The sequence below is a fragment of the Triticum aestivum genome, chromosome 5A (genome assembly GCF_018294505.1).
Source record: "Triticum aestivum cultivar Chinese Spring chromosome 5A, IWGSC CS RefSeq v2.1, whole genome shotgun sequence".
Taxonomy (NCBI): domain Eukaryota; kingdom Viridiplantae; phylum Streptophyta; class Magnoliopsida; order Poales; family Poaceae; genus Triticum; species Triticum aestivum.
In genome coordinates, this window is record NC_057806.1 from 472,980,423 (window position 1) to 473,006,258 (window position 25,836).

The 25,836-nt window shown below is 46.1% G+C and overlaps 1 protein-coding gene and 1 long non-coding RNA gene across 2 annotated transcripts; both read left to right on the top strand.

Moving 5' to 3' along the window:
• The first annotated feature begins 1,839 nt into the window (after window positions 1–1,839).
• On the top strand, window positions 1,840–5,413 carry LOC123101416 (probable L-type lectin-domain containing receptor kinase S.5). Its single transcript, XM_044522878.1, has 2 exons — window positions 1,840–1,911; window positions 4,572–5,413. The coding sequence occupies exons 1-2, from the start codon at window positions 1,840–1,842 to the stop codon at window positions 5,361–5,363; spliced, it is 864 nt and encodes a 287-aa protein (XP_044378813.1). The 3' UTR covers window positions 5,364–5,413.
• A 16,090-nt stretch (window positions 5,414–21,503) lies between these two features.
• Window positions 21,504–22,296, top strand: LOC123107217 (uncharacterized). Its single transcript, XR_006451616.1, has 2 exons — window positions 21,504–21,734; window positions 21,841–22,296. It is a non-coding gene; the product is annotated as an uncharacterized lncRNA (long non-coding RNA).
• Window positions 22,297–25,836: the final 3,540 nt, after the last annotated feature.

Below are 25,836 nucleotides of genomic sequence, written 5' to 3' on the forward strand. Positions count from 1 at the left end.
ACCACTAGCGCTTGGTCGGGCGTTAGTTCATTTTTACATTCATAGCTAATTCAAGAGTGGATGACGGGTGGGGCTTATTAGCCATGGGGCTGACAAAACTACTGGTTTCATTTCGAGTTTGCGTACGTGAGAAGTTTTACCGGAGTGAGATACACGGAAACATGGGGTGGATTTCGCGTGCGTTAGCTGTGAAATCCTAAAACCAATCCCCACGCACCTCGAGCCCCACGTCCAGCTCCTCCTTCACTGCTCTCCACTCCTACGCTCCCTCGCGCAGGGAGATTTTCAGGTGCTCCCGCACCTCCCGTTATACACTGATACGAGAGTTTGTGATTCGTTAGATCAAATATCGAACGGTTAGCGTTTCGGTCTATAGACCTGCGCAAAATTACAGGGCTTCTTGGTTTTTTTTTTTTTGCAAGTTTGCACAAGCTCTTTGTGTGACCACGGGATCTTTGATCCGACGGATCACGAGCTCTCGTATCACCGTATCACGGGAGGTGCGGGAGAGCACCAGAAATTCTCCCTGGCTACACCGTCGTACTCTTCCTCCTAAACCCCACTGTTGTCAATGTAGCACTGGAGATGGTTGCCTGCACGTACACACATGGACTTAATCCACCTGTGGCTGAGTTGGTCGCTAGCCGTGCAAGCTCTAATGACCGACACCATAAACGCCACACATCGGTATCCTGTACCACGAACCATGCGCAACGCCGTTCTTCTCCAATGGATCTAGCCTCATCGTACCGTATGGACCGCGCGCGGCCACAACCAGGTCGTCTTTTTCGTTTTTCCTCCTCCTGAAGAGACCTGGATCGGAGTGGCGGTAGACAGCAGAGGAAAGGGAGTGAACCTTTTTTGACGTCCGGAAAGGGAGTGAACCTTGAAGGTGGAGAAAAGGAGCCCCAACGATTACCGCCGGTACCACGGGCATATTCCGGCGAGCAAGGAGAGGTTTCTGAACCAGAGAACACGTTGCCCTCGCGCAAGGAAAATTTTGTCACCTTTTCCGGCGAGCAAGGAAAATTTTGTCACCTTTTCCGGCGAGCAAGGAAAATTTGTTAGACGAGAGTTTCTCGGGCAGCTCACCTCAAACGTGGCCTGATTTTTTAGCTCGAAAGTGATGTGCACACGATGTGATCATGCACGATTAGCGGACTACACGAGTACAAGCCATACAGATTAAACAAACGAAAGCAATCCAACGGTGTGTGTGAGTAGTGCGTGAATGCATCGTGTGCACAGCTAGCTTGCACGGTCAGAGCATCTACAAGTGGACGTCTTAAATCCGTCTAAATGTCAGACGGACGTACCGGTCATCGACCAGTAATAAAAATTCACACACACAGACGCTTCAAATGGGCCTCAAACGTCCGATCTGATCAGACCTGGCCCACGCTGGCCCATCCGACTCGATATATATTCTTTCCCATCCGTTGGCCGGACCAAACGCTAGCCACTTCACTCCATCATCCAAAAGCTCCCGTCCGGCGATCTCTGGCCTTCTCCGGCAATGGCGGATAGAGGATCTGACTCTGACAAGTCTGGATCTGTCGACCGGGTGTCATCCCGTGCGGGTTGGAGGAGGCAATGGTTGTCGGCATTGCACTCCGCCGCTCCCGGAAGGACAACATCCGGCCGACAGTAGGATCTGTCTGACGCAACTCCATAGCGACGACGCATTGGGCGCCTGGATCCTACGGAGTTGGTTCATCGCGATCCGTGGAGCCTTTAAATCTCCCCTTCCCCATCACCGCTCCGGCGGAGTATGAGTTCCACCGGGAGATGCGTGCCCATCGTGGGAAGGAGAGGATAAGGGCCCACCTCGTTGCCGACATGGCGGCGGTGGAGGCGGCTGATGCGGCGGTGCGGGCGTTCGCAGAGGAGGAAGCTATATGCGCCTGCATTGTAAAGAAGCAACAGTGGAGGAATACCTGAGCCCTCGCCCGAGAGCAAAATCGGGCAGTCGTGCCATGGCCGGACTGCCACCCAAGGAGGACATCCCCGGGTCAGACAGCTCCAGCGACGAGCAGATCCGGCTCGATCCCTACCGCGTCTTCGACCGTACTTCCGCGAGAAGGACGACAAGGGAGCCGGGAAAGGCAAGGACAGCCGTGGGTGATCTTCTCCATCATAGCCAAACATGCCAAATTTTGATAGTCCGGTGGCATGTTACTGATGTAGTAGTCGGACGATGTGTGTAATGCATTGTTTACGTAATTGCATGAATTTGTATGAATTTGAGATATGCTAATTGAGGTGTCCGGTTGTGAAAAAGGTAATTTGGGGCTTGACCGATCAGTGTCCGCGGACGCGCCCGGGCGCGTCCGCGGGCGTTTAAGGGGTCGAATTTGCCAAATCCGGCGGTAGATGCTCTTACAAGATTGGTTAGCATCACATAGATAAAAAATAAACTGCATAGCCACATATATATTTGGCATATATTGATTGAATAATTAGACGCATTATAAAGGAATACTTAAAAAAATTATTAACCCATCAAGACTGAAGTCCTATACTTGACATTGGTGCTTCCATTTTTCTGAATTTATTTCAAACTTTCCAGGTATATACGTTTAATGGAGGGAGACATTCCCGTCGACTACGAGGCATACATGCGTGCATTTATAGAGGTGGGTGTGTAAATGTTTGATGGCTACAGGCTATAGAATTCATTAACAACTCATGGAAGGAATGGTTGCTCCAAGTTCTGGCGCCTTTAGATTAAGCTATTAGATGCATGTTATTAATGACCTCGTAGAGAAACAGGTATGTTCGCAATGAAGTGGTTCACAATAAATCAACACCACCAGTGGAGGTCTCTGTTTGTTTTCTTCAAAGTTATCTGGCTTCAATCATCGGAATTAAATTGAATATGAAAGTTGATTCTCGTAAAGGGAAGATGGTCATAGCCCTTGACCAGACTGCTAAAAATAACAACGCTCCAGCTCCGGGTGCTACTTCCATTTGGCGACCTTAAGTTGAATTCTAACGGTTCATATGTATCGTATGGAGAAATTGGCGTAGGCATGATTCTCAGAGATGATATATGAGCAGTCATCTTCTCAGCATGTAGGAAGTTGTACTCTTGTAGGGAGGCATTAGAAGCGGAGCTTTGCGCATGTAAGGAGGGTTTAGCCTTTACCCTACAGAGAAGTGATTTGTCTATCATTATTGAACTGGATTCAGTCAATGCAGTGAATATGATCCAGAACATGGAAGTTGACAGATCAAACTATGCTCACGTATTTTGTCTATCATTATTCATGACAGATTTTTTTTCTTTTTTGCTTCTGATGTATGTTTTGAATTTTGATCTGAATTTTTGAGGGGTTATCTTAATATGTGCTGTGAATATGCATGAATTTTTTTTTCAGATTTTTTCGTAATGTTTAAATTTGAATTTAAACCGTAAGACACACGGTGACATGCAAAGGTGCATGTCACCTGATCTGTGTCCGTCACACTTGGAACCAGTATAGTAATAAGCTACACGACGTAGGCAACTAGCTAGGCGTTGGAAATAAAAAATGATTTCACGGGCCGGCAATTGGAGGAGCTGCATAAAATAAAGCAACATGGGCCCGTTTGAATACTCTAATTTAGTTAAAGATTAGAGTTAGATTTTAACCTGAACTAATTTTAATGTAAGTCTAACCAAAGAGCTGTTTGGATGGTAGAAGTTAGATTGATAATAAATATTATTTCTCAATCTTTGACTATTTTGGACCTTATTTGGATGGGAGGTGTAACAATTTTTTACTATTTTTTCTAATGGGCCCATGAGAACTAACCCAAATAAACTTCTCTATTGTGGGCTAGTTTTTTTTTGATGGGTTAGATCCAACTAACCCAAACTAATCCATCATGTTTGGATATTTTTAGGTTATTTGAGCCCCAACTAATTAAAACTAACTCTAACTTAGGGCATGCACAATGATGGCATATGGATACATATGCCCCATGACAAAAAGTAATTTGAAATAACTACATTAATTTTTCTCTTCAATGCGAGCTATCATTAGTGGGCTTCATTAAGAAATAAAAAATAAAAACTCTAGTACACATGCATCTCTACTTTTCACTTCAACCTTTTCAATTTTTGTCACCGCACCATATTTTTTTCTCTTCAAGCACTCGCCTCCTGAAAAGGAACCCGCTTCCCTATCCGAACCTACTTTACATTATATCCGATCCTATATGACATATAATGCATCACCTTGAGGCTATGCATTGTACATGCCCTTAGGGATCCAAACAGGGCCATGGGAATCGAACGTGAGCAATGCGTCACATTCCGATGATGCAAAATTTGACCTGATTCCTTATTTTTCTGAGTAAAAAATATCAGAAGGGTAGGCCGCCGGAAAATGAGTCATCTCTGACTTAACTAATTCCCAATTGGCAGCAGCAATTCACACTCAGCAGTCATCATCACACACTAGCACCCCAATTGCATTAGTATAAAACTTTTGGGTGATGAAGACGTGACTGTTCCCATGTGATCTTGAACGAACAAAGGTAGATTAATTAACAGCTAACGAACATGGACGCGCTTGTTTGTTTGTTTGTCTGCAGGCTGGTGCCACCAGAACGGCGTGTTGCTGCTGGTGTACGACCTGATGCCCAACGGCAGCCTGGACCGGCACCTCTTCGGCCGCCCCGGCGACGCTCCGGTCCTCACATGGGAGCAGCGCTACAAGGTGGCGGCCGGCGTCGCGTCGGCGCTCAACTACCTTCACCACGACTACGACCACGTGGTGATCCACCGGGACATGAAGCCGTCCAACATCATGCTGGACGCCGCCTTCAACGCCCGCCTCGGCGACTTCGGCCTCGCCCGCGCGCTCGACGCCGACAAGACCTCCTACACCGACCGGGCCGGCCTGCCGGGCACGCTGGGCTACATCGCGCCTGAGTGCTTCCACACCGGCCGGGCCACCCGGGAGTTGGACGTCTTCGGCTTCGGCGCCGTCGTGCTGGAGATCGTCTGCGGCCGCCGGAACTCCTGCTGCCACCCCGCCGGGTGCAGCCAGCTGCTGGAGGAGGCGTGGGAGCTCCATGGCGCGGGGAGCGTCCTCGAGGCCGTCGACCCCAGGCTCGCCGGCGCGTTCGACGAGGCCGAGGCGGAGAGACTTCTGCTGCTGGGCCTCGCGTGCAGCCACCCCAACCCTGGGGAGCGGCCCACGGCGCAGGCCATCCTGCAGATCCTGACGCACTCCGCTCCGCCGCCGGACGTGCCGCCGTCGAGGCCCGCGTTCATGTGGCCGGCTGTGCTCGTGAAGGGCGACGAGGAGATGTGTACCTCCGGCAGCTCGGCCACCTGCAGCACGGTGATGACCTCGTCGCTGTTGAGATAATATAATGGTGGATTGATGGATGGTCACAATATCAGAACCCGCCCGGCGAGTTAGGTGCAATTCGATGGTCATGTGAGAGACGACTAAGTAAAAATTTTACCGGTGTCGGGAGCTAGCGGTGAAGCATCCGCCGTCCACTGCTTATATTGGGATTTGTGCTTGCTTTGCATGTATAACATGAGATATCTTTTCTAATGTTATACGGAAGAGCATCTCCAGCCGTGTCCCAGAAAGGCCTTTCCAGACGTTCTTTTTACGTCGGCGCTGAAAAAACGACCCAGTCGCGCCCTAAGGAGTTTGATTTTCGCCGGCCTGAGCCGAAAACAGCGCCGGCGGATCCAGGCCGAACCCGATGCGCTGGGAGGCGCCCGGGGGCGCCGGGGCGAACTGTTTTGGCGCGAAAAAGCCGTGGGCCAGCCGCGTCAGGGACACGGCGGCTCGTCTTCCCCCCAACTGCCTCGGTTCCCGCGGGAAATCAATGGCAAGGCTGCCGCCGGTTAGCCTTGCCATTGATTCCTCACGGGCGGCGCGTCTCGGGACGGCGCGCCGACGCCTCCCCTCCCTCGCGCGCGTACACACGGCGCGGAGCGGCTATAAAAGCCGACGGTTCTCGCCGGTGCCCAGACCAGACTCGCCCCTCGCCGCCGCCCAGCCCCTCTCTCTCCGTCTCCGTCTTCCTCTCCCGAGCGCCACCGGCAGCCCCTCTCTTTCCCTCTCTACCACTGCCGAGCCCGTCGCCATGGCAGAGCGCTTCCCTGGAGACGAGGCGGCGGCGAACGGCTTCGGCCGGCGTTCGCTCCGCGAACAGGAGTCCTGGCTCCTGTTCCAGGCGAACATCCCGGCGCCGCCGGACGTGCGCGCCGGGCCGACGGGGTGGCGGCTCAGCGACGGGAGAGTGCCCGTTCCTCCGTTACCCGACGCCGTGACGAAGCCAACGTACTTCGTCGAGGAGGTCGAGGTCGCGCGCGCCTCCCTGACCGACGACGAGTGCTCCCTCCCTTTTGCATGCAATTGTAGTTAGAGAGAGCCAGAGAGTGGCTAGAAGGACAATTGCATGCATTCTCTCTCTCCATGCAAAAGGTGGGTATTTTATTTTGTAGTTATATTTTGAATGATCGATATATTTTGAACTAAATCTCCGTTTTTGAAACTTTTTTTATATTTGAATTCGTAGCGAGAAGATCATCAGAACAAAATCAATTATGGATGCATTTGAACTAGTTTTATTTTTACCGATTTCATAAAACATATTTCACTCAATTAAAAAATAATTTTCACTCATTTTATAAAACTGCTTCCACTCATGTTGCCAGAGTGGAATAACCATCTTGGCAAACATACTAAAAAAATTGAGTGAAATACGCGGACTGCAATGCTATAATTTAAACGAGCTTAAAATTGAGTGAAATGACAAAAATGAAAAAAAGGCCGTTTCACACCAAAAAGATATATTTCACTTATTTCAAACAACTTATTTCACTTATTTCAGAAAACGCATTAGCCTAGCTCAACTGAAAAACTATATTTCACTTGTTTCAGAAAACCGATTACAAAATATATCTCATTACAAGATATATCTCAAAGAATATTTGAAGAAAAGCATTTCGCTGAATTGGAGATCTGTTTTCACTCATTACAAAATATATCTCAAAAAGTACTTTTACTATTTCACTCATTTGAAAGAATATAGTCCCACTCATTCCGAAATGAGTATTTCACAAGTTTGAAAAAACACAATTCTATGATTTGGAAAACTGATTCACTCTTTACAAAAACAATCTCTTTACAAGTGCTTTCGCTCGTTACAAAAGATAGATTTCACTCATTTCACTAGTTTCAGAAAACATATTACACTCGTTCAATTGAAATACTACATTTCACTTGTTTCAAAAAAGTGATTTCACTTGTTACAAAAGATAGATTTCACTCATCTCACTAGTTCCAGAAAATATATTACACTCATTCAATTGAAATACTATATTTCACTTGTTTGTAAAAAGTGATTTCACTCGTTACAGAATGTATGTTTCAATTCTTTGGAATAATTTATATCTATGAACTTAGTTAAATTTATTTTTTGAACTAAGTGAAATCTATGAAACGAGATATTTTTTGAAGACTATGAAACATGTTATTTCGAAATCTAATTTAAAAATATTCAAGATTGATCTTGTTCTGAAGATCACGTTGCAAGGAATTTGAATCTATAAAAAAAATTCTATAATGATCACAAATGGAAACGTATTTCACTGATCACAAATATCAGTATCAAACATTAAAATACGCAGTTCCACACAAAATATATTGAGTGAAATATGTTAATTGAAACGTTGAAAATTAAACTTGTTTCAAATATATCCAAGATTGCTCTTGTTCTAAAGGTCTTGGCGCAATTAATTCAAATATATAAATTATTTCATAAAGAAAATTATAAGTTAAAAGATGTGAATGATTAAAATTTTCATGGGGTGAATAAAATGATGGGTTTGTTGGTGGGAGAGGAGAGAGTGAATGTGTCATAACCTGTACCCATGTCAGAAAAAAAGAAGTATAGGACAATGCATGCGGACGCGGAGTTTCTGCACTCGAGCTCAAATGAGCTCGGGTGAACAGTAAAATCAAAACTAAATCAAAAAAATTTAAAAAATCCAACTTTTTGGAAGAAACACTGACAAAAGTTCTAGGTGCTTGCAAAAATTCGCCATGAAATCACATTTCTAGAAGCGTGGCAAAAAAAACAAAATCAGTACTCTGAAAAAGCTACTTTCAAAAGCATTTTGGAGCACTGAATTTGTTTTTTTTGCCACGCTTTACAGGAATGTGATTTCATGATGAATTTTTGTAAGCACTTAGAACTTTTGTCAATGTTTCTCCCAAAAAAATTTGGAATTTTTTTAATTTTTTTTCAATTTTACTGTTCACCGAGCTCAAATGAGCTCGGGAGCAGAAAGGCACTTTCGAATGCATGCTACCTTTATCTGCTAATGGTGGAACCCACAAGAGAGTAATACTAACACTTAAAGCCAGGGAAAGATATCAAATACGTGCGAATGTATCGGGATACACACCATGTGGCAGAATCGCATTGGCTGTGTGTTGCCCGGTAGCTCCCGTTGCCGGTAAGGCTAGTCATAGTGGGAGTAATTTAGCTAGTAACATAGCACATTCTAATTTTCTTTTACTTATGTGGCAAGTAGTTAATGAGAACGAGTAGTAAGTACGTACTACGTATGACATGTGGGATTGGAAACGCCATACTGATTATGATGCCACATCGGCATAGACTTGTCCACTGCGATGCTACTTATCCTAGGCTGGACGTATCAACAGCTCTAACAGGAATTTGGCTCAGCTTCAAGATCATTCAACCACCGAAGGCATTGTCTGATGTCATCGCCTGGCCATACGTCAGCCAATAAGACTTGGGATGCCCTAGGAGATCTAGAAAGATGGTGCAAGGTTTCTAAGGGTGTGTTTGGTTGAAGAACCAAGTGGAATGTAATGTAATGGTTCCATTCCATAAAAATGGAATGGTTCCATCTCTGTGTTTGGTATGAACAGTTAGGTGGAATGGAACGGTTACATCTTTATGTTTAGTTGGTGGAATGGAATGATTTTTTTTCAAAGTAGTGTTTGCTTTTCCAGTAATATGTGCAACATTAAATTTATTTTGAAAGCATTTTGTTTAAGTACCAAAACAACATTTTTTTCATCACCTACAGTTTGTATTTTGCTTCACAATCATGCCAAATAAAATGACATCAATAATCTATACACAATCTATTTACAAACAAATCTAGAAAGAATTCTCAACAAATGGTGGGGTATGCACAAATTCCAAAGGCGTGAACAAGCACAAATTGCAAGAGGGAGCAGGAGCACGATGGAGCAGAGCCTGATTCACTTTGGCGTAGCCGCCGCATGCCAATTCGTCTGCAGTACAGGATGTGTGTACGCCGCTGCTGCAGGTGAGGCCACCACTCGGCCAGCCACGAGCCACGGCCACAGTCCATGGTCGCTGCGGCTCCTTCCACTGCCGCCGCCCGCCAGAGCTGGTCGCTGCTGCACTCCTCCTTAGCCGCTGCGGCCGCGCAGACGTGCCTGCGACAGGATGGCCGCTGCTCCACTCCTCCTTAGCCGCTGCCGCCGCACAGCAAGCAGCTTCTACCGCTTAGATGTGCCTGCGACCGGACGGCTGTTCCTCGTTCCTTTGCCTGAATGTATCCGCGGCAAGATGGCCTCTCCTCCTTCTGTCGCTGGTAGAGCTGAAGATGTCGATGGCCGGCTGTGTGGGAGAAAGACGAGCAGGAGGCGGGACGACAGGCACAAGACGGACAGCTGACGCCAGAGAGGGAGAGAGGTGGGAGTCGGGGCCGGGGAGTGGCGGCGCTGAGATTTGAAGGGTGTGTGCGAGTTGGGGGAGGAGAAAGAGACGCCCGTTCCGCGTGGTCCGGCCAATTTGGAGGTATCACTCGGTTTCGGATATACAAGGAATATTCGTTCGTCAGGAACGAGTGGGTTCCGTTCCATTTGTATACCAAACGCTGGAACAAGCCCTAAGGATGGGTCGGACCCATGTCATTCCACTTCGTTCCTGAAACTAAACACATCCTAAGAGCATCCATACACAGACCTCTCAAACTCGTTTCATACGTCTGGGCGAGCCGTCCGCTCACAGACCGGTCAAGTTTTTTCGACTTAGAAGGACGTCTCAAATGGGCCTCAAACGTCGGGGTTGACTGGCATCTCCCATATCCAGCCCAAGTATGGGGCAGATATGGGGGCGTCCGGACACGCCCGCCACGTCGGACCCGGACCATGCTGGCCCACCCGACTCCACTTATATTCGTCTCCATCCACTCATCAAAGCAAACCCTAGCCACTTCACTGCACTCCCCTTCACCACCCGAGCTCACCTTCGGCGGTTTCCGGCCTTCTTCGCCATGGCAGGCAGCGGATCAGACTCCGACCAGTCCGGATCCATCGACTGGGGTGTCATCCTGTGCGGGTTGGAGGAGGCAATGGCAGTCCGCATTGCACTCCGCCGCTCCCGGGAGGACAACGCCCGGCCGACAGACGGATCCGTCCGCCACGCCGCCATAGCGTCGGCTCACCGGGCGCTCGGGTCCTTTGGTGCTGGATCCTCGCGGTCCCGGCTGGAACACCTCTCATTCCCTGTCACCTGTCGAGCAGAGTATGAGTCCCACCGGGAACGGGCGGCCCGCCGTGGGAAGGAGAGGATAAGGGCCACCGAGGCCCGTATCGAGGCGGAAATGGCAGCGGCGGAGGCGGCTGATGCGGCGGCCACAGAGGCGGAATCCATCCGCGCCCGCATTGTGAAGGAACGGCAGCGGAGGAACACGCGCGTCCTCACCCGAGAGCGGAATCAGGCGGTCCGTGCTATGGCCAGATTGCCACTGAAGGAGAAGAAGCAAGACAACGACATCGAGGACAACTCTAGCAATGAGCAGATCCGGCTCGATTCGTACCGTGTCTTTAACCGGTACTTCCGTGAGAAGGATGGCAAGGGCGCCGGAAAGGGCAAGGGCAGCCGTGGATGAACTCCATCATAGCCACACATGTCAAATTTTGGTAGTCCAGTGGCATGTTTAGTGTAGTGTGATGGAGTAGCCGGACGATGCGTGTCCGTCGACGTAATTGTATGAGTTTGTATGGATTTGAGATATTATAATTGAGGTGTCTGGATGTGGATTGTATTTTTCAAGGAGTGCCCGGATTTGACAAGCCCGGCTGTAGATGCTCTAAGAAAGACAGACTTATAGACATGACCAATAACACATATAACAAAGACAATATAAAAAAATTGGCCTGTAGTTTCCACAATTTAATATATCATGAAATGAAGCAGAAGTTAGTATGTACTACAAGAATCAACAAATATGGAACATGATAAAGCATAAAACTCTTTAATCACCTGATGCATGGTCTTTGGATAGTACACCGCAGATGAAGGGTTTGTACATAAACACCCCTTTGTAATCGTCATGCTGCTCGGCTTTACTGTACTTTTTCCAGGATATCAACATCCGCGCCTTCATTTCGATACTGACTAACCATACACTATCATCATGATAATCCGCCCCCCACAATCGGAAGTGTAGTATACCTGGGTCTTGTGCATCCACAACAGGGAGCCGCGGAACACACAGAGGTAGGTGGGAAGCTTCCAAGGCAACCAATAGTTCGCTTACAATGAGGCTGTCTTCTTCCACCCACCTCATATCCGGGATGCACAGCGTCCATGTCTTGATGCAGAAACTATCAACTTTAACGAACTTGATTTTTCTATCACAGACACCAACAGTCCTGTATGATTCAATCGGCGCGCCGACTTCTTCCGCATTATCATAACTCAAGTTAACTTTTATCACCGGTACAGGGAATTTGACGAACTGGAGCTCACGAGAACATTCACAAATATCATAGAACATAAGTCCAGTTTAATCAACAAAGCACACTTTGTTTTCATAGGAGAAGGAGAAGGCGGTGTGCCACTGGAATCAGTGGCGGATCTACCATTGGGGCGAGCTGGGGCGGCCGCCCCGGGTCTCCGGCGGCGGAGCACCGACCCCCGCTGCCTATCCTTCGTCCGGCCCTCTCAGTTTTCCTCCGGCGGCTAGCAGTTCATGGCGGCTCGGCTGCGTGCGTCATTCTGTGAAGGGGTGGGTGACTTGAGGTTGAGGGAGGGAGGAATTGGGCTTGGGCTGGAGTCCACAGACTAAGCTGCAGCGATTGGGCCCAATTTAGATCTCACCAAACGTCCACACACACACACAGCCACCAAACTATCAATCATGTTTTCTCAAAAAAAAATCAATCATGTCCTAAAAAAAACACTATCAATCATGTTTTCTCAAAAAAAAATCAATCATGTCCTAAAAAATCAAAAAAAAAAACCAATCCAGTACTTTGACCAATAAAATGTAGGTTATATGTCACAAAAACTATACCATCCAATTCATATTGAAAAATAGTTTTCAACTGTGTACTTTTTATGATATATAATTCATATATTATTGTTGATTTACTGTCAAAATTTTAATCACAAAAAAAGAAGACCATGTAAATAGAGAGGGAGTAGTAGTTTCTAAGACACTTTTATGCTTTATCATGTGTTTGGTATTTGAATTTATAAATTTTGGTTCAGTAGACTTGCTTTTCATGTCCAATTTTTTTAGATCCAATTGTTCGCCCCGGCAAACTTCGATTCCTGGGTCCGCCACTGACTGGAATGGCTCCAGCCCGTTCTCAAGGTACGGCAACTCTACTTCCTGCACGCGCCACAGCGGGTCCTTTTCGGAGAACCTACCGAGTTCAACCAGCTCCTTGTCAGTGTCTTCAGACGTATCCCCGAAAACTAACAGTTTTCTGAAGGTCACGACAGTAAAGAACTGTCCCCGGCCATGGATGATACCAAGAACAACCCCAGGCCGTCGCGCCCAGTCAAAAAAAGGTAGGCGCCTAATTGAGGGGCCTGACGGGTTGGCATGGTAAATGAAATACTCGTCAGGGTAGCTGTAGCCGCCGTACTCCTCTTTCACAGGCACCACAATGCAAACAAGCAGGAGCTCTCCATCGGCAGCGACGATGGAGGAATCCCCGTAGAAGCCGGCCTCTTCACGGCCCCTGGGCAGTCGAGGTATACATGAGAGCAGGCCGGTGGACTGGTGACCTTCAGGGAAAGGGAGAAGTTCAAACCCGCATCCGAGCGGAATGTGGCCTTGGTGTTATTGTCGAGCTTTCCAAGGACAACTGCGGTATCAAGCATGAACGATCGTGGGGAGCATGGTTGAGTTGAGTGGTGGGAAGAGGCGTGCTAGGCTGCACGACACCTCCTGAAACGCGATGAGGGCAACTCCAACTCGTGACCCAAACGGAGAGAAGACTTATCCGGGTTTTTTTTGTCCGTTTAGTTTTTGTTCTGTCCGTTTATTAGGTGACCAAACAAATAAAGATAAGCGTCCAGCCCATGTCCGCTCTTCCCTGGCCGACGTGACTCTTTGACAAAAAAGAAAAAAATAGGGCCGTGCTACGCGTCGGCAGATGGATCTTTTAAAAAATTTGCCGCCTCACGAGCCATCTGGTGTGAAGCAATCTTGCGGCAGAGCGGCTTCTTTCATCACTGCAACAGTCTCGTTGCAGAAATCTTTGCAACTCATATCTTGTTGTAGAAAACTTTTGCAATGAAGGTCTTGTTGCAGAAAAACTTTACAATAATGATAATGTTGCAGTTTTTTTTGTCTTCACCCTCGTATGATGTTCTGGAAGAAATGTTTTGGAGTATGATTGATGTTATAAAAAATCTTGCAACGAAGAGTAAGTTGCAAAAAAAGAGCCCCACTGTGTTCGCCGCGAGCTCTGCTAGACCGTGGTGACGGAGGATGATCGGCGCCCGTCCCCACCTTCACGCTTCCGCCGGCGAGCTCCATACCTCCGACCAGGCCGCCTTGCTGCCATCCTCCTGTTCATTCTGTTTTTCGGTCTTCCTCCGTCTCTCACCGCACGAGCACCGTGCGCCGTTGCCATCGCGGTCCTTACTATGAAGCTCGCCTCCAACTCCGCCGGACCTCACTAAGCCGAGCCCCCGCCGCTCACGGGCATCCTCGACTCCTGCTCGCGCGCCATCCTCGTTGGATCCGGCAAGATACGACTTGGTTTCTCGTCGCCATCACCCTCCCAGCGTCATGGGTCTCGGCCTCCGCCGCTCCCGGACGTCCCTGCACGCCATCCTCGTCGGATCCGACGAGATCCGACTGGAATCCTCGCCGTCGTCTCCCTCCCAGCCGCATGAGTCTCCGCCACTGCAAACTCTCTTTTCTGAAACAAAGGCCCAGTTGCAGAAAACGTGGACACAAAGGGGCTTGCTCCCCACCGTATGATGAAGAGTCAATCCAACGGACACCGAGGCGGCAGACGCTCGCACTCGATCGGTCGGCTGAAGGTAAGCTTTTTCGAAAAAAATACCCAGCCCAACAGGGCATCTCTCATTTGTTGCACAGTCCAAACTCCCTAAAAAAGTTGCTCAAAAAAAATCTAAACTAGTAGACTGCCGTGCGTTGCCACAGGATTTTAAAATTTTGTGCTAGTTGCATGTCAAATTTTATCTGGATAAAAAAGATAGCTAGTAACATAGACGAAAAAACAATTAAAATCCATTTCACTTGCAACATATTCAATAAAAAAAGTCAACCCTATACATAGAAAGACTTATCATATTTGATTCACAAAATAAAGAAGGCGACTACAAAAGCATGTTATGAACTTAAAGGGTTCGATAGAGAGCAGCAGAGTTGTTCTCCGAGATATGATCACTGACATACGACATCTCTAAGGACTATTTCAAAATGGACCCAACATATCATGAAGGTTATTTCCAACATGATTCCGGATGAGCAGAGATTTGTTCTAGCATGTGGTGCATGCACTACTAGGGAAAATCCTAGTAGTAGCGCGGGTTTTGAGGCTATCAGCAGCGCGGGCAGCCGCACTATCAATAAGGCGCTACAGCTAACTGTTAGTAGTAGCGCGGTCTGTACCCGCGCTACTACTATGGACTGTATCAGCAGCGGTTTCCGGAACGCGCTAATATTAATTAGCTGTAGTGATTTCCTGGCCCCGCGCTACTGCTATATCTTTCATCATTCCCCCCGGCTTCCTACCCCGTTTCAGCTTCAATAAACAACAATTTTCAGATACTAGGTACTACTAGCTATCAATTTCATAAAGCATTATAGGTACTAGGTAGTACTCCCTTGGTTCCAAATTACTCGTCGTGGTTTTAGTTCAAATTTGAACTAAAACCACGACGAGTAATTTGGAACGGAGGGACTACTAGATAATAATTTCATACATACTCAACATGCATCCTCAAGCAGTACAAGGTGATATCGACGACGATCATCATATGTAGTTCCAGATAATATCGACAACGATCATCATATGTAGTTCTACATGATATTGACGACGATCATCATATGTAGTTCTAGATGATATAGCCACACACACATATGTAGTTCTAGATGATATCGACGACGATCATCATCCTCAAGCCTGGGCGGTGGGTGTTCCTGATAGTAATTATGATGGACTATCCAACACGAAGATTCTTGCCAACGAGGAATCTCTTTCACCCAACCGAGTTTAAGTGTATGCGATCGTCTGTGTCCATGCGGTAAGTACAGGTGGTGACGGAGCCCCTTGCGGTAAGGCGTAGTCCAGCTGAGCCTTCTTCATCAGGCTTGATACCACAACTCACAGATAGGTTCTTTGGCAATTTCTGAATAAGAAAAACATATCAATTAATAAATAGCCTCGCACATACTCTTGCAAATATATTTCTATTAAGTCTAGATTTCTACACTATCAAAAGACACAGTACTACGCATTTGTACTAACTAATCATGAATTCTACTAATAAGTATATATGGATTATCTACACGATTAATAGTTTCTTAGATTCTACACTAATAAAAGCATGTGATCAGACTCTACACTAAAGCATATCATCGACTAGATTCCACAAAGCATATCATTGGACTCAACACTAAGCATATCATCGATTAATTTGCATTTGTAAGTATAACATACCATTTCATGCCGATCGATCATGATACTTGTCAGGCGGGTCATGAATGGCACCCCGACAAAGTCATCACGTAGCGGAATTATGTCCCATAGGTCGTACACATCCTCCTCGCTCAGCCTCATTCTTTGAGCTATGATGGCTTCATGAAGTGGGTTCTCATCATCTTCATCGAGTGGGTCCTCATTATCTTCATCATCTTCGGCATCTTCATCATCTTCATCATCTTCCACTAGGTTGAGATAAATGACAGCCAACTTGGGTCTTTCTGCTTTGAAGGAGAAACTGATCAACTCACCACCAGTAAGACGCATGTGGGCAAGGAAACGGGCCATCCATCTCCTCCAATCTGCGACATATTGCATCCTTTCTCGACATCCATAGTGTACGCCCCCCAGGAGCTTCAAATGTCACAGTGTCTCCTGTCAGCTTGTTGAATTTCAACCTCACATTGCATGGGATGATCTGTGTAAAAAAAGAAAAATGACACAATGCAGTAATGCCAACACTAAAAATAAAATACTTGTTACATTCCATCTAATTTCTTACTGCCGCATGACGAAACCTCGGCTGGAAGTAGATGCCGAACAGCTTTCCAGTTGCAAGGCTGCTGGCGCACCTTGACTTGCACAGTCAACATAGTGGTGGTGGTGGTGGCGCCATTTTCCTAAAGCAATATGAGCAAATGATTAACGATTCACTTCACAGGAAAGAAAAATAGTAGCATGTGATATTTTTGGTTCTTCCGCGAGAAGCAATTTTATGGACAAAGCATTTCGGTGGCACCTATTGCCGAAAAAACTTTTCAAAAATATGTACCAAATAAGGGTACCACCTACCAAGACATTTCATCTCATTTGGCCCCTATTGCCTAAGATAATTGATTAAAAAAACAAGTGGCAAATTTAACTAAATTGGCACCTACATTTTGCCAAAAAATAACTTATTACAAAAAAACAAAAGCATCTACCTATCCATGTACAGAAAAAATAACAATAAAATGGTGCACACTAAATCAACTAGATCAACTAGCCTACTGAATCCACTAGCATACTAAATCAACTAAATCAAAATGTTTTAAATCAACTAAATCAACTAGCCTACTAAATCAACTAAATCAAGATGTTCTAAATCAACTAAATCAAAATATTCTAAATCAACTAAATCAACTAGCCTACTAAATCAAAATGTAGCATGAAGGAGGGGTTGTGGATGGAGGAGGGAGGAGGGAGAAGGAGGGGCGACTCGAGGAGGGAGAAGAGAGTAGGACGGAGGAGGAAGACGGAACAAGGAGGGGCCAGCCGGCGGCGAGTGGAGGGAGGACAGAGGAGGAAGGCGGAGCGAGGAGGGACCGGCCAACGGCGACTAGAGGGAGGACGGAGGAGGAGGCCGGTACCGAGTCCAGCAAGGAGGAGGAGGTGGCGGTGGCGCAGATTGGAGGAGGGGCAACGGGGGAGGACCGGCGTGGAGGGTTGAGGGGGAGATCGAGTGAGTGTGAGTGTGAGTGGATCGGATAGGTCGGAGAGGGGGGAGATGGAATGGCTTAGCAGTAGCGCGCTATAGCAAAAGGCGCTACTGCTAAAGGACCTAGCAGTAGTGCCTTTCACAAAGAGCGCGCTACTGCTATGTGTCAGCATATAAAAATAGACATCAAAAATACATTGATCATCAATGATCTTCTTGTGTACAATCTGATTTGTCAATATGAGTCCTCATCAGTTTAGAAAAAGACTCATATTGCGGCCACAAATTCTACACATAGAGTTCAATGAAGAGCAAGTGGTTGTGAAAGTTTGAGAAGTAACATATTTAAGGTGGTACAAACTCTCTTCACGAAGCGAGGTGGGACTAAATTTTTTAGTAAACTTAGCAGTAGCGGTTATTGTGTAAATGCGCTACTGCTATGGTCCCTAGCAGTCGCGCTCTTCATATTAGCGCGCTGCTGCTAGAACTAGCCTCGCGGTGGCGTCGTGGCAATTATAGCGGTAGCGCGTCTTATAGTGGGCGCGCTATTGATACATTTATTTCAGCAGCGAGGTTTGTGCGCGCGCTACCGCTACTTAGCAACAGCGCCTTATTTTAAAGCGTGCTGCTGATAAGATTCTATGTATAAACTTTTCCCTAGTAGTGATGACATGGAGGAGGCTGATAACTACTTCAAGCTGGGAAAAGATTGTTGCGGAAAACTTTCCAACTTTCCTCTACACAAATGTACGGCTGCTCAGGATGCTTGCTTATGGCAAAGTTGTAGTTGATGCTGAAATCCGAATGCGAGAAACCAAATGCTTGTAGGCCCCTATAAAATTTGCCCTCACTGTGATGAAGGTGTTTGGATCGGAGTACCTGAGAAAACCAACTATTGAGTACATAGAAAAATTACTGACAGTTGGAGTATCAAGTGGTTTCCCGGATATGTAATGTTCAGTTGATTACATTCATGAGCAATGGAAGAAGTGCCCAAAAGGTTTGCGCGAGCAGTTACCAAGATCACACCAAAGACGGCACCATCATACTTGAAGCAGTGACATTGAAGGACTTTTGGATTTGGCATGCTTTCTTTGACATGCCTGGTTCTCACAATGATATCAATGTGCTCTAGCGATCTCCGTTGTTCAAGCGACTTTGTGACGTGAATGCTTTGACATACAATTAGACCGTCAACAGACACAACTATAAAATGAGATACTACCTTGCCGATGGTATCTATCCTTAGCGAGAGGCGTTTGTGAAGACTATATTCGAGCTAGGAGGTAGGAAAGAATGTCTCTTTGCACAAATACAAGAAGGTGTTAGGAAGAATATGAAGAGGGCATACCGGGTCCTCCAAGCTTGCGGGGTATTATTCATGGAGCTGAAAAGGTGTGGGAACCGAAGACATTGTGACAGCTAACGACATGTTGTGTAATCTTGCATTGTGGAGAATGGGGGCGAAGAGACAGCCCGCACACACGATTTAATTTGAGAATCCCGAAGTACAGGTCCGGTCCATGCACGGAATAAAATGGGAAGTATGTTGTGAACTTTCTAGAAATACATCGACAACTTCTAGATCAATATGTGCAACTATCCAATGATCTTGTGAAACATATGTTGGTGGAAATCAATAAATTCTATGTTTGAACTATGTATTTTTATGTACGAATAAATATTATTACTGTGTGGCATTCATTGTTACGTGCAGTTGTATCATCAAATGATCAATGCGCATGTGTCTGCATATATTTAAGGTTTTAAAAGCGGATGTGCGGTCCAACGTTTAGGGTTTGAATTTGCCTAGTCTGGTTGCGGATGCTCTTTGCTCATGCAATGCAACACATACATGCGGTCCTTCTCTTTGCGGATGATTCTTTGATTCTCATGAAAGCCAACCAACACAATGCGGAAGCTCTGAAAACAGCGTTAGCTTTATATTGTCAGGCATCGGGACAATTGGTAAGCATTCAAAAATCCAGCATTTTCTTTAGCCCAAACACGAAGGTGGAGATTAGGGAACAATTCTGTATAACGCTGAATATAATGACAGAGGCCCTCAGTGACAAATATTTGGGCTTGCCAGCAAACGTGGGTGTAGATAAAACAGACTGTTTCCAATTTCTGATTGAACGGATTGTCAAGAAAATTAGTGGCTGGAAGGAAAAATTATTGTCTGCCGGGGGAAAGGAGATCCTGCTCAAGGCTGTGATCCAAGCCATACCCACCTATGCAATGTCGGTCTTTAAAATTCCTAAAAAAATTGTAAAGGAATCATTGACGCGATAGCGCATTTCTGGTGGGGAGACGAGGAGAACCAGAGGAGGATACACTGGATGGCCTGGTGGAAAATGTGCGTACCTAAAAATCAAGGAGGGATGGGATTTCGTGATATTCACTGTTTCAATCTAGCACTGCTCGCCAAACAGGCATGGCGCCTTCTGGATAATCCTGATTCTTTGTGTGCCACAATTCTAAGGGCTAAATACTATCCTGATGGCGATTTGTTAAATTCTAAGCAAAAGAAAGGCTCTTCTTTCACCTGGCAAAGTATTATGGCTGGCATAAATTCTCTGAAACGTGGCTATATTTAGCGTGTGGGGAATGGACAAAATATAAATATTTGGGAAGATGTCTGGATCCCAAATTGTGATACTAGAAAAGTTGTGACACCTAGGGGGGTACAACTGTTAACTAAGGTGGGTGATTTGATTGATCCTATTTCAAATTCTTGGGACGAAGATCTGATTACACAAACAATGTGGCCCATTGATGTTCAACAGATTCTCTCAATTCCAATCTTGCAACATGATATGCCAGATTTCATTACTTGGAGTTATACGAAAAATGGTATGTTCTCGGTTCAGTCTGCTTATTTTGTGGAGTGGAACCACCAGTACGGAAGTAGACTAAGACATTCTAACGGGATGGGGCGAAGCACAGTTAATCCTATTTGGAGTAAGATATGGAAGTTATCGTGTCCGGCAAAAGTCAAAATTTTTATATGGCGTACATTACATGGAACGCTTCCATGTCGGGTTACGCTCGCAAATAGACATATGAAGGTCACACCCATTTGCCCTACTTGCTTTGAGGGTTCTGAAGATACAAAGCATATGCTTTTCCTTTGCAGTAGAGCAAAGGAGGTTTGGACCAGGCTGGGGATGGATGATATCATTGATAAAGCTTGCAAGGTTGACCTTGCTGGAGAGGCGGTGCTGGAATACCTACTACTTCTGCCAGACCAAGAGTTGAGGATAATGGGTCATCACAATGTGCGTGAAATGATTGCTATTTTAGCATGGTATCTATGGTGGGAAAGAAGGAAGTTAGTGCACAAGGAGACAACTCAGAATGCACTTCAGGTTTCAATGGGGATTCTAGCGCTTACGTCAAACTTCGTAAATGCATCATCCCCCAAGGCTACTATGAAAAAGGGGGGATGGTCATGTCCTCCTAGGGGTTTTGTGAAATTTAACTTTGACGCTTCTTTTGACCATGACCTACTTAAGGGCACGATGGGGGCGGTTTTGAGAGATGAAAAAGGTAGGTTTATCGCGGGGGGGAACGGGAAGATTGACTATTGCGATGATGTGTTGATGGCGGAAGCCTTAACTCTTAAATTTGGTATAACATTGGCGCAAAGGGCGGGATGTAATCGCCTTATTATTAACTCGGACAACCTGGAGGTGATTGATACCATGAAGAACGGAGGACAGTCGATGGGTGCGGCGGCGGCAATTTTCGACGATTGTTTTCATTATGCTTGTGACTTCGTTGCTAGTAGATTCGAACACTGCAACAGAGAAGCAAATAAAGTAGCTCATAAGCTTGCGAGTTTAGCTAGATTTTCATTGGTTTCTGAATGGTTTGAGAAACCTGTAAATGAAATTGTAATGACCCTCACAGACGATGTACTTTCTATCTCTAATGAATAAAGTTTTCGTTTATCTAAAAAAAAATACATGCGGCCCTCGTGTAGCAACCGAATGAATCGTTCGCCCTTGTGTAAAAAAAGGGTGGTTGTTCCACGCGAGCCAGGCTGCCTTTCTGTTAGTGCTCGTCCTTGCTCATGGGCAAGCAGTAAGGCTGTCTTATATATTCGCAATGCCGAATGCGAAGAAACCATCGATGCCCAGGGCAGCGAGCTGGCTAGGTAGAGTCGAGACCGAGAGAAATGGAACATGGCATCATCTTTGTGATGCTCCTGGCCATGGCGGCCACCGTCGGAGCGCGGTCAGGAGCCACGGCGCAGCCATCCTGCATCCCCACTGCAGATGGCGCCCCTCGCATGCACGGTACTACTACTACTACTTGCGAACTCTTGGGAACAGCTAGCTATGTTTCGATTGTTTCCTCGCTCTTTTCTCTATATGAACAAATTTCTAGGGTTTCTTTGTACAGCCGGAGCAGTGCCCCCGTCGGTCGCCGCCAACTCGTCCCCGGCGCTTCATCGTCTGCATCGTCCTGCCAGAGGACTGCCAACGCACCCAGCTCCGGCGGATCATGAACCGCGGTCACTCGCCCGGCCGCTTCCTCGTCTGCCTCGTCCGGCCAGAGGACTACCGACAACACCAACTCCCGTGGATCATGAGCCGTGGTCACCACCGCCGCCCGCCATGCAAGGGTGATTAGTTTATGAAAGTGCAGCCGTGCCTGTTTCTCAGTACGTTGCTGTTGATCACCTGGCAAAAAGAAAAGACCCAGTGTCGTCGCTTTAATATTCTGTATCCTGTAGTGTAGTTCAGTCTAGTTCCAGTTTTTGTCAGCGTGCAAGTTCTAGTCTACATTTTTTGCTTAAACATCACTGTAATAAGTTCTTTAGGCCTTACATCTAAATTCGCGTCTTCTCTTGGAATCTTTTTTCTTTGAACACCTCTTTGAATCTTTGATAATACCGCTGCGTTAATCAGATCAGATAAATCACGGACATCTATCCACGAAAAAGGGAAGAAATGCCCTATAAATTTATAAGTAATTCACATCCCCTCCCCACGCATTTCTGCTCCCGGGCAGCGGCGGAGCCAGAAACAAAATATAGAGAAGGCCAAACATGTCATATAATGTTAGACGGGACCAAATCATCTAAACCTTGCTAATTTTGTTTGACAAATAAAGGATTAGCAACCCATATAGTTGTATTTATAAGAGCATAAGGGGGGCCAAGGCCCTTGCCAGCACCCCCCTGCCTCCACCGATAATTATATATCCACGTACAGCTATGAAAGGGTTTACGTAATCTTCCTAAATATACTTCTCTGCACCCCCCCCCCCCCCCGATTTTCAGGTGGCTGGGCCCCTTCCCCAATGATCATTAGCCATGTTGCTAATTACGCAAAGTACGTAGCTATCTCTACGTAACTGTAGCATTACTGCTGCCTCCGCCACTGTTCCCGGGCTCACATGAGCCCAGGCAAAATCCAAAAATCGCTAAAAATAGAAAATAAAAAAAATCTGAATTTTTTTGGCAAACAAGATGCTCGCGTGCGTCATGTTCGTGCAAAATTTGGTGGAGTTCGGACATTCGAGAAGCGCGCGACAAAAAAGACAAAATTCGGCTTTGTCAGTAAGTTTACTGTGCATGCACTATTCAGACCAATTTTCTCTTTTTTGCCAGAAGCTCCTCAGATGTCCAAACAGAACAAAATTTTTGTCCGGACATCACGCACTAGACATCTTTAATGCAAAAAAAAATCATTTTTTTTGAATTTTCTAGTTTTTTTATTTACTGCTCGGGAGCAGGAATTTCTTTTTTTAGGTGCTCGGGTGCAGAGATGGATTCTTGCCTAGGTTCTTTACTTCTTTCTAATATATACGGAGGGAGGTCGGAATGTATGGCCCAACTGCATAAATATTTTCTGTTGGAGACTGCAAATCAGCAAGGACGATCTGCCTATGTACGTACCGTCAAGAACCAAGAGGACATATTGTGCGTGATTCTTCAAACTCGGCTTGCAGGCAGCTACAACTGACACTGGGAAAAGATCTGGACATTTTCATCGAAACCAGATCTTTTACCTTTTTCTTTTCTTTTTGGGGAACACATTTTTTACTTCACTCAGTCAAACACAACATTCGTGCATATCAGTCACACCAAACAAGTAGTAGTAGCACAACATTTCTGTATATCAGTCACCAGCTTTTCTTGTCTGTAAATATTACTTTTATATTAATGAAAATTACATATAAAACAATTGTTCTACGGCTCGGATTTGAAAGAAAAAGTAGTAGTAACATGCGAGATTAGCATCTTGAGTCCAAAACAGGACAACATACTACACAAGAGGCAAGACAATCTTATTGCTCCTCGGAACAGGTTTTCGTCTCATTTTATATATAAAGCAGCAATCGAAAGTATACGGCCGGCCAATACAAGATGATGAGGTAGCCCTCTTATAAAGTTGATCCTGAGATATCCGGCAAACGCAAAACGCACACGATTACACTACCAGCTACAAGCACCGCAGCACTAAACACCCACACGCTAAGACTTAGCACATCTAAGCTCCATGACAACTCATCAAAGAGGGAGAACGGCGCGGAGCATCGCCGTTGACAAATCTTATTGCCCACAGTGTCCCCCATCCTTCCAAATGTAAGAGGACAAGCGACATTGATGCAGTTTATCGAGAAAATTACGTGGTGGATCCATCAACTTGGTGAGGATGTACAACAATTCCATCCATCAACTAGTAAAATGGCAAAAGTGACCCACTAAACTTGGCACTAATGATAACACAGTGGTGATCAGTTTAGTCCAAAAGAGGCCACGCGAGGGGATATATGCCTACGTGAGGCTTGTTCATGCCACAATACAATTGCCTGAAACACGTTTAAGTGTACTTCACCGACAAAGCTGATTCTGTAACTTTGCTAGTGAAGTGAATCCACGAGTGATTCAAAAGCCAACTAGAACTGAAACAATCAGGCCTTAGCAGTTACTCCACGGAATGACGAAATGTTGATCAAGATTTACCAACCACCACGACCCATCCCACGGAGTAATTTATTCGGACAATAATAAAGTCAGTTTGTGTTTCAAAAAAACTGTGTGGACAGTGAAACGAACAAATTAATACTGTAGGTAGACAGGAACACATCGTATCAAACAAATAAACCGCAAAAAAGCACCACGATAGAGGACCCTAACTCGAAAACCACCATCATTGTACTAACAGTTTTCAAAAAATGCCGATTGATTGATTAGACGAGTTTGATGCAAAATCTGACATATGGATCCCACTGTCAGATGCCACATGGCTGGGGTTTAGACGGCGCCCGTCACACACGTACTCACGACACTAAGGTTTGACCAGTTCACGTTTCATGAAAAACAAATCACCCGCGACGTCCCCGATTGAATCGTACACTAATCATACACACAAACGTGTACGGTCCCAGAGTTACTCCTGTTATTACAGGAGAAACTCAGAGTAACTGCTAAGGCCTGATGGGTCGTGGGCCTGATTGTTTCTCCTGTTCATACAATTACTCTGAGTTTCTCCTGTTATTACAAGAGAGATCAGAGTCCCAGAGTATAGACGAGGAGTAAAAGATCCTAATACCACCCAAATGGCGACGTGGGCCCGCAAGACACACAACCATGTTAGTAAAAAGTTTTGCAATGTCTAGACTCAACTTCGGCCAAGGAGTGTGGAAGGGGGATTCCTACAGGCAGTCGGCTCTGATACCAACTTGTGACTCCCCCGATTCAATCATACACTAATCATACACGCAAACGTGTACGATCAAGATCAGGGACTCACGGGAAGATATCACAACACAACTCTACAAATAAAATAAGTCATACAAGCATCATATTACAAGCCAGGGCCTCGAGGGCTCGAATACAAGAGCTCGATCATGGACGAGTCAGCAGAAGCAACAATATCTGGGTACAGACATAAGTTAAACAAGTTTGCATTAAGAGGCTAGCACAAACGGGGATACATATCGAAAGAGGCGCATGCCTCCTGCCTGGGATCCTCTTAAACTACTCATGGTCGTCGTCAGCGGCCTGCACGTAGTAGTAGGAACCTCTAGTGTGGTAGGAGTCGTCGTCAACGATGGCGTCTGGCTCCTGGACTCCATCGTCTGGTCGCAACAATCGGGTATAGAAAGGGGGGAAAGGGGGAGCAAAGCAACCATGAGTACTCATCCAAAGTACTCGCAAGCAAGGAGCTACACTACATATGCATGCATTGGTATCAAATGGAAAATGAGTAGCATGTGTGGACTGAACTGCAGAACGCCGGAATAAGAGGGGGATAACTATTCCTATCAAAGACTACGCTTCTGGCAACCTCCATCTTGCAGCAGAAGAAGAGAGTAGATGGTAAGTTAACCAAGTATCATCGCATAGCATAATCCTACCCGGTGATCCTCCCCTCGTCGCCCTGT

Bases quoted from the DNA above. Each gene is read 5' to 3' on its own strand.
- LOC123101416 (XM_044522878.1), top strand. From the start codon at position 1,840: ATGGCGGCGGTGGAGGCGGCTGATGCGGCGGTGCGGGCGTTCGCAGAG. The intron at 1,912-4,571 runs GTAAAGAAGCAA...TTGTTTGTTTGT, and splicing joins AAGCTATATGCGCCTGCATT to TTGTCTGCAGGCTGGTGCCA.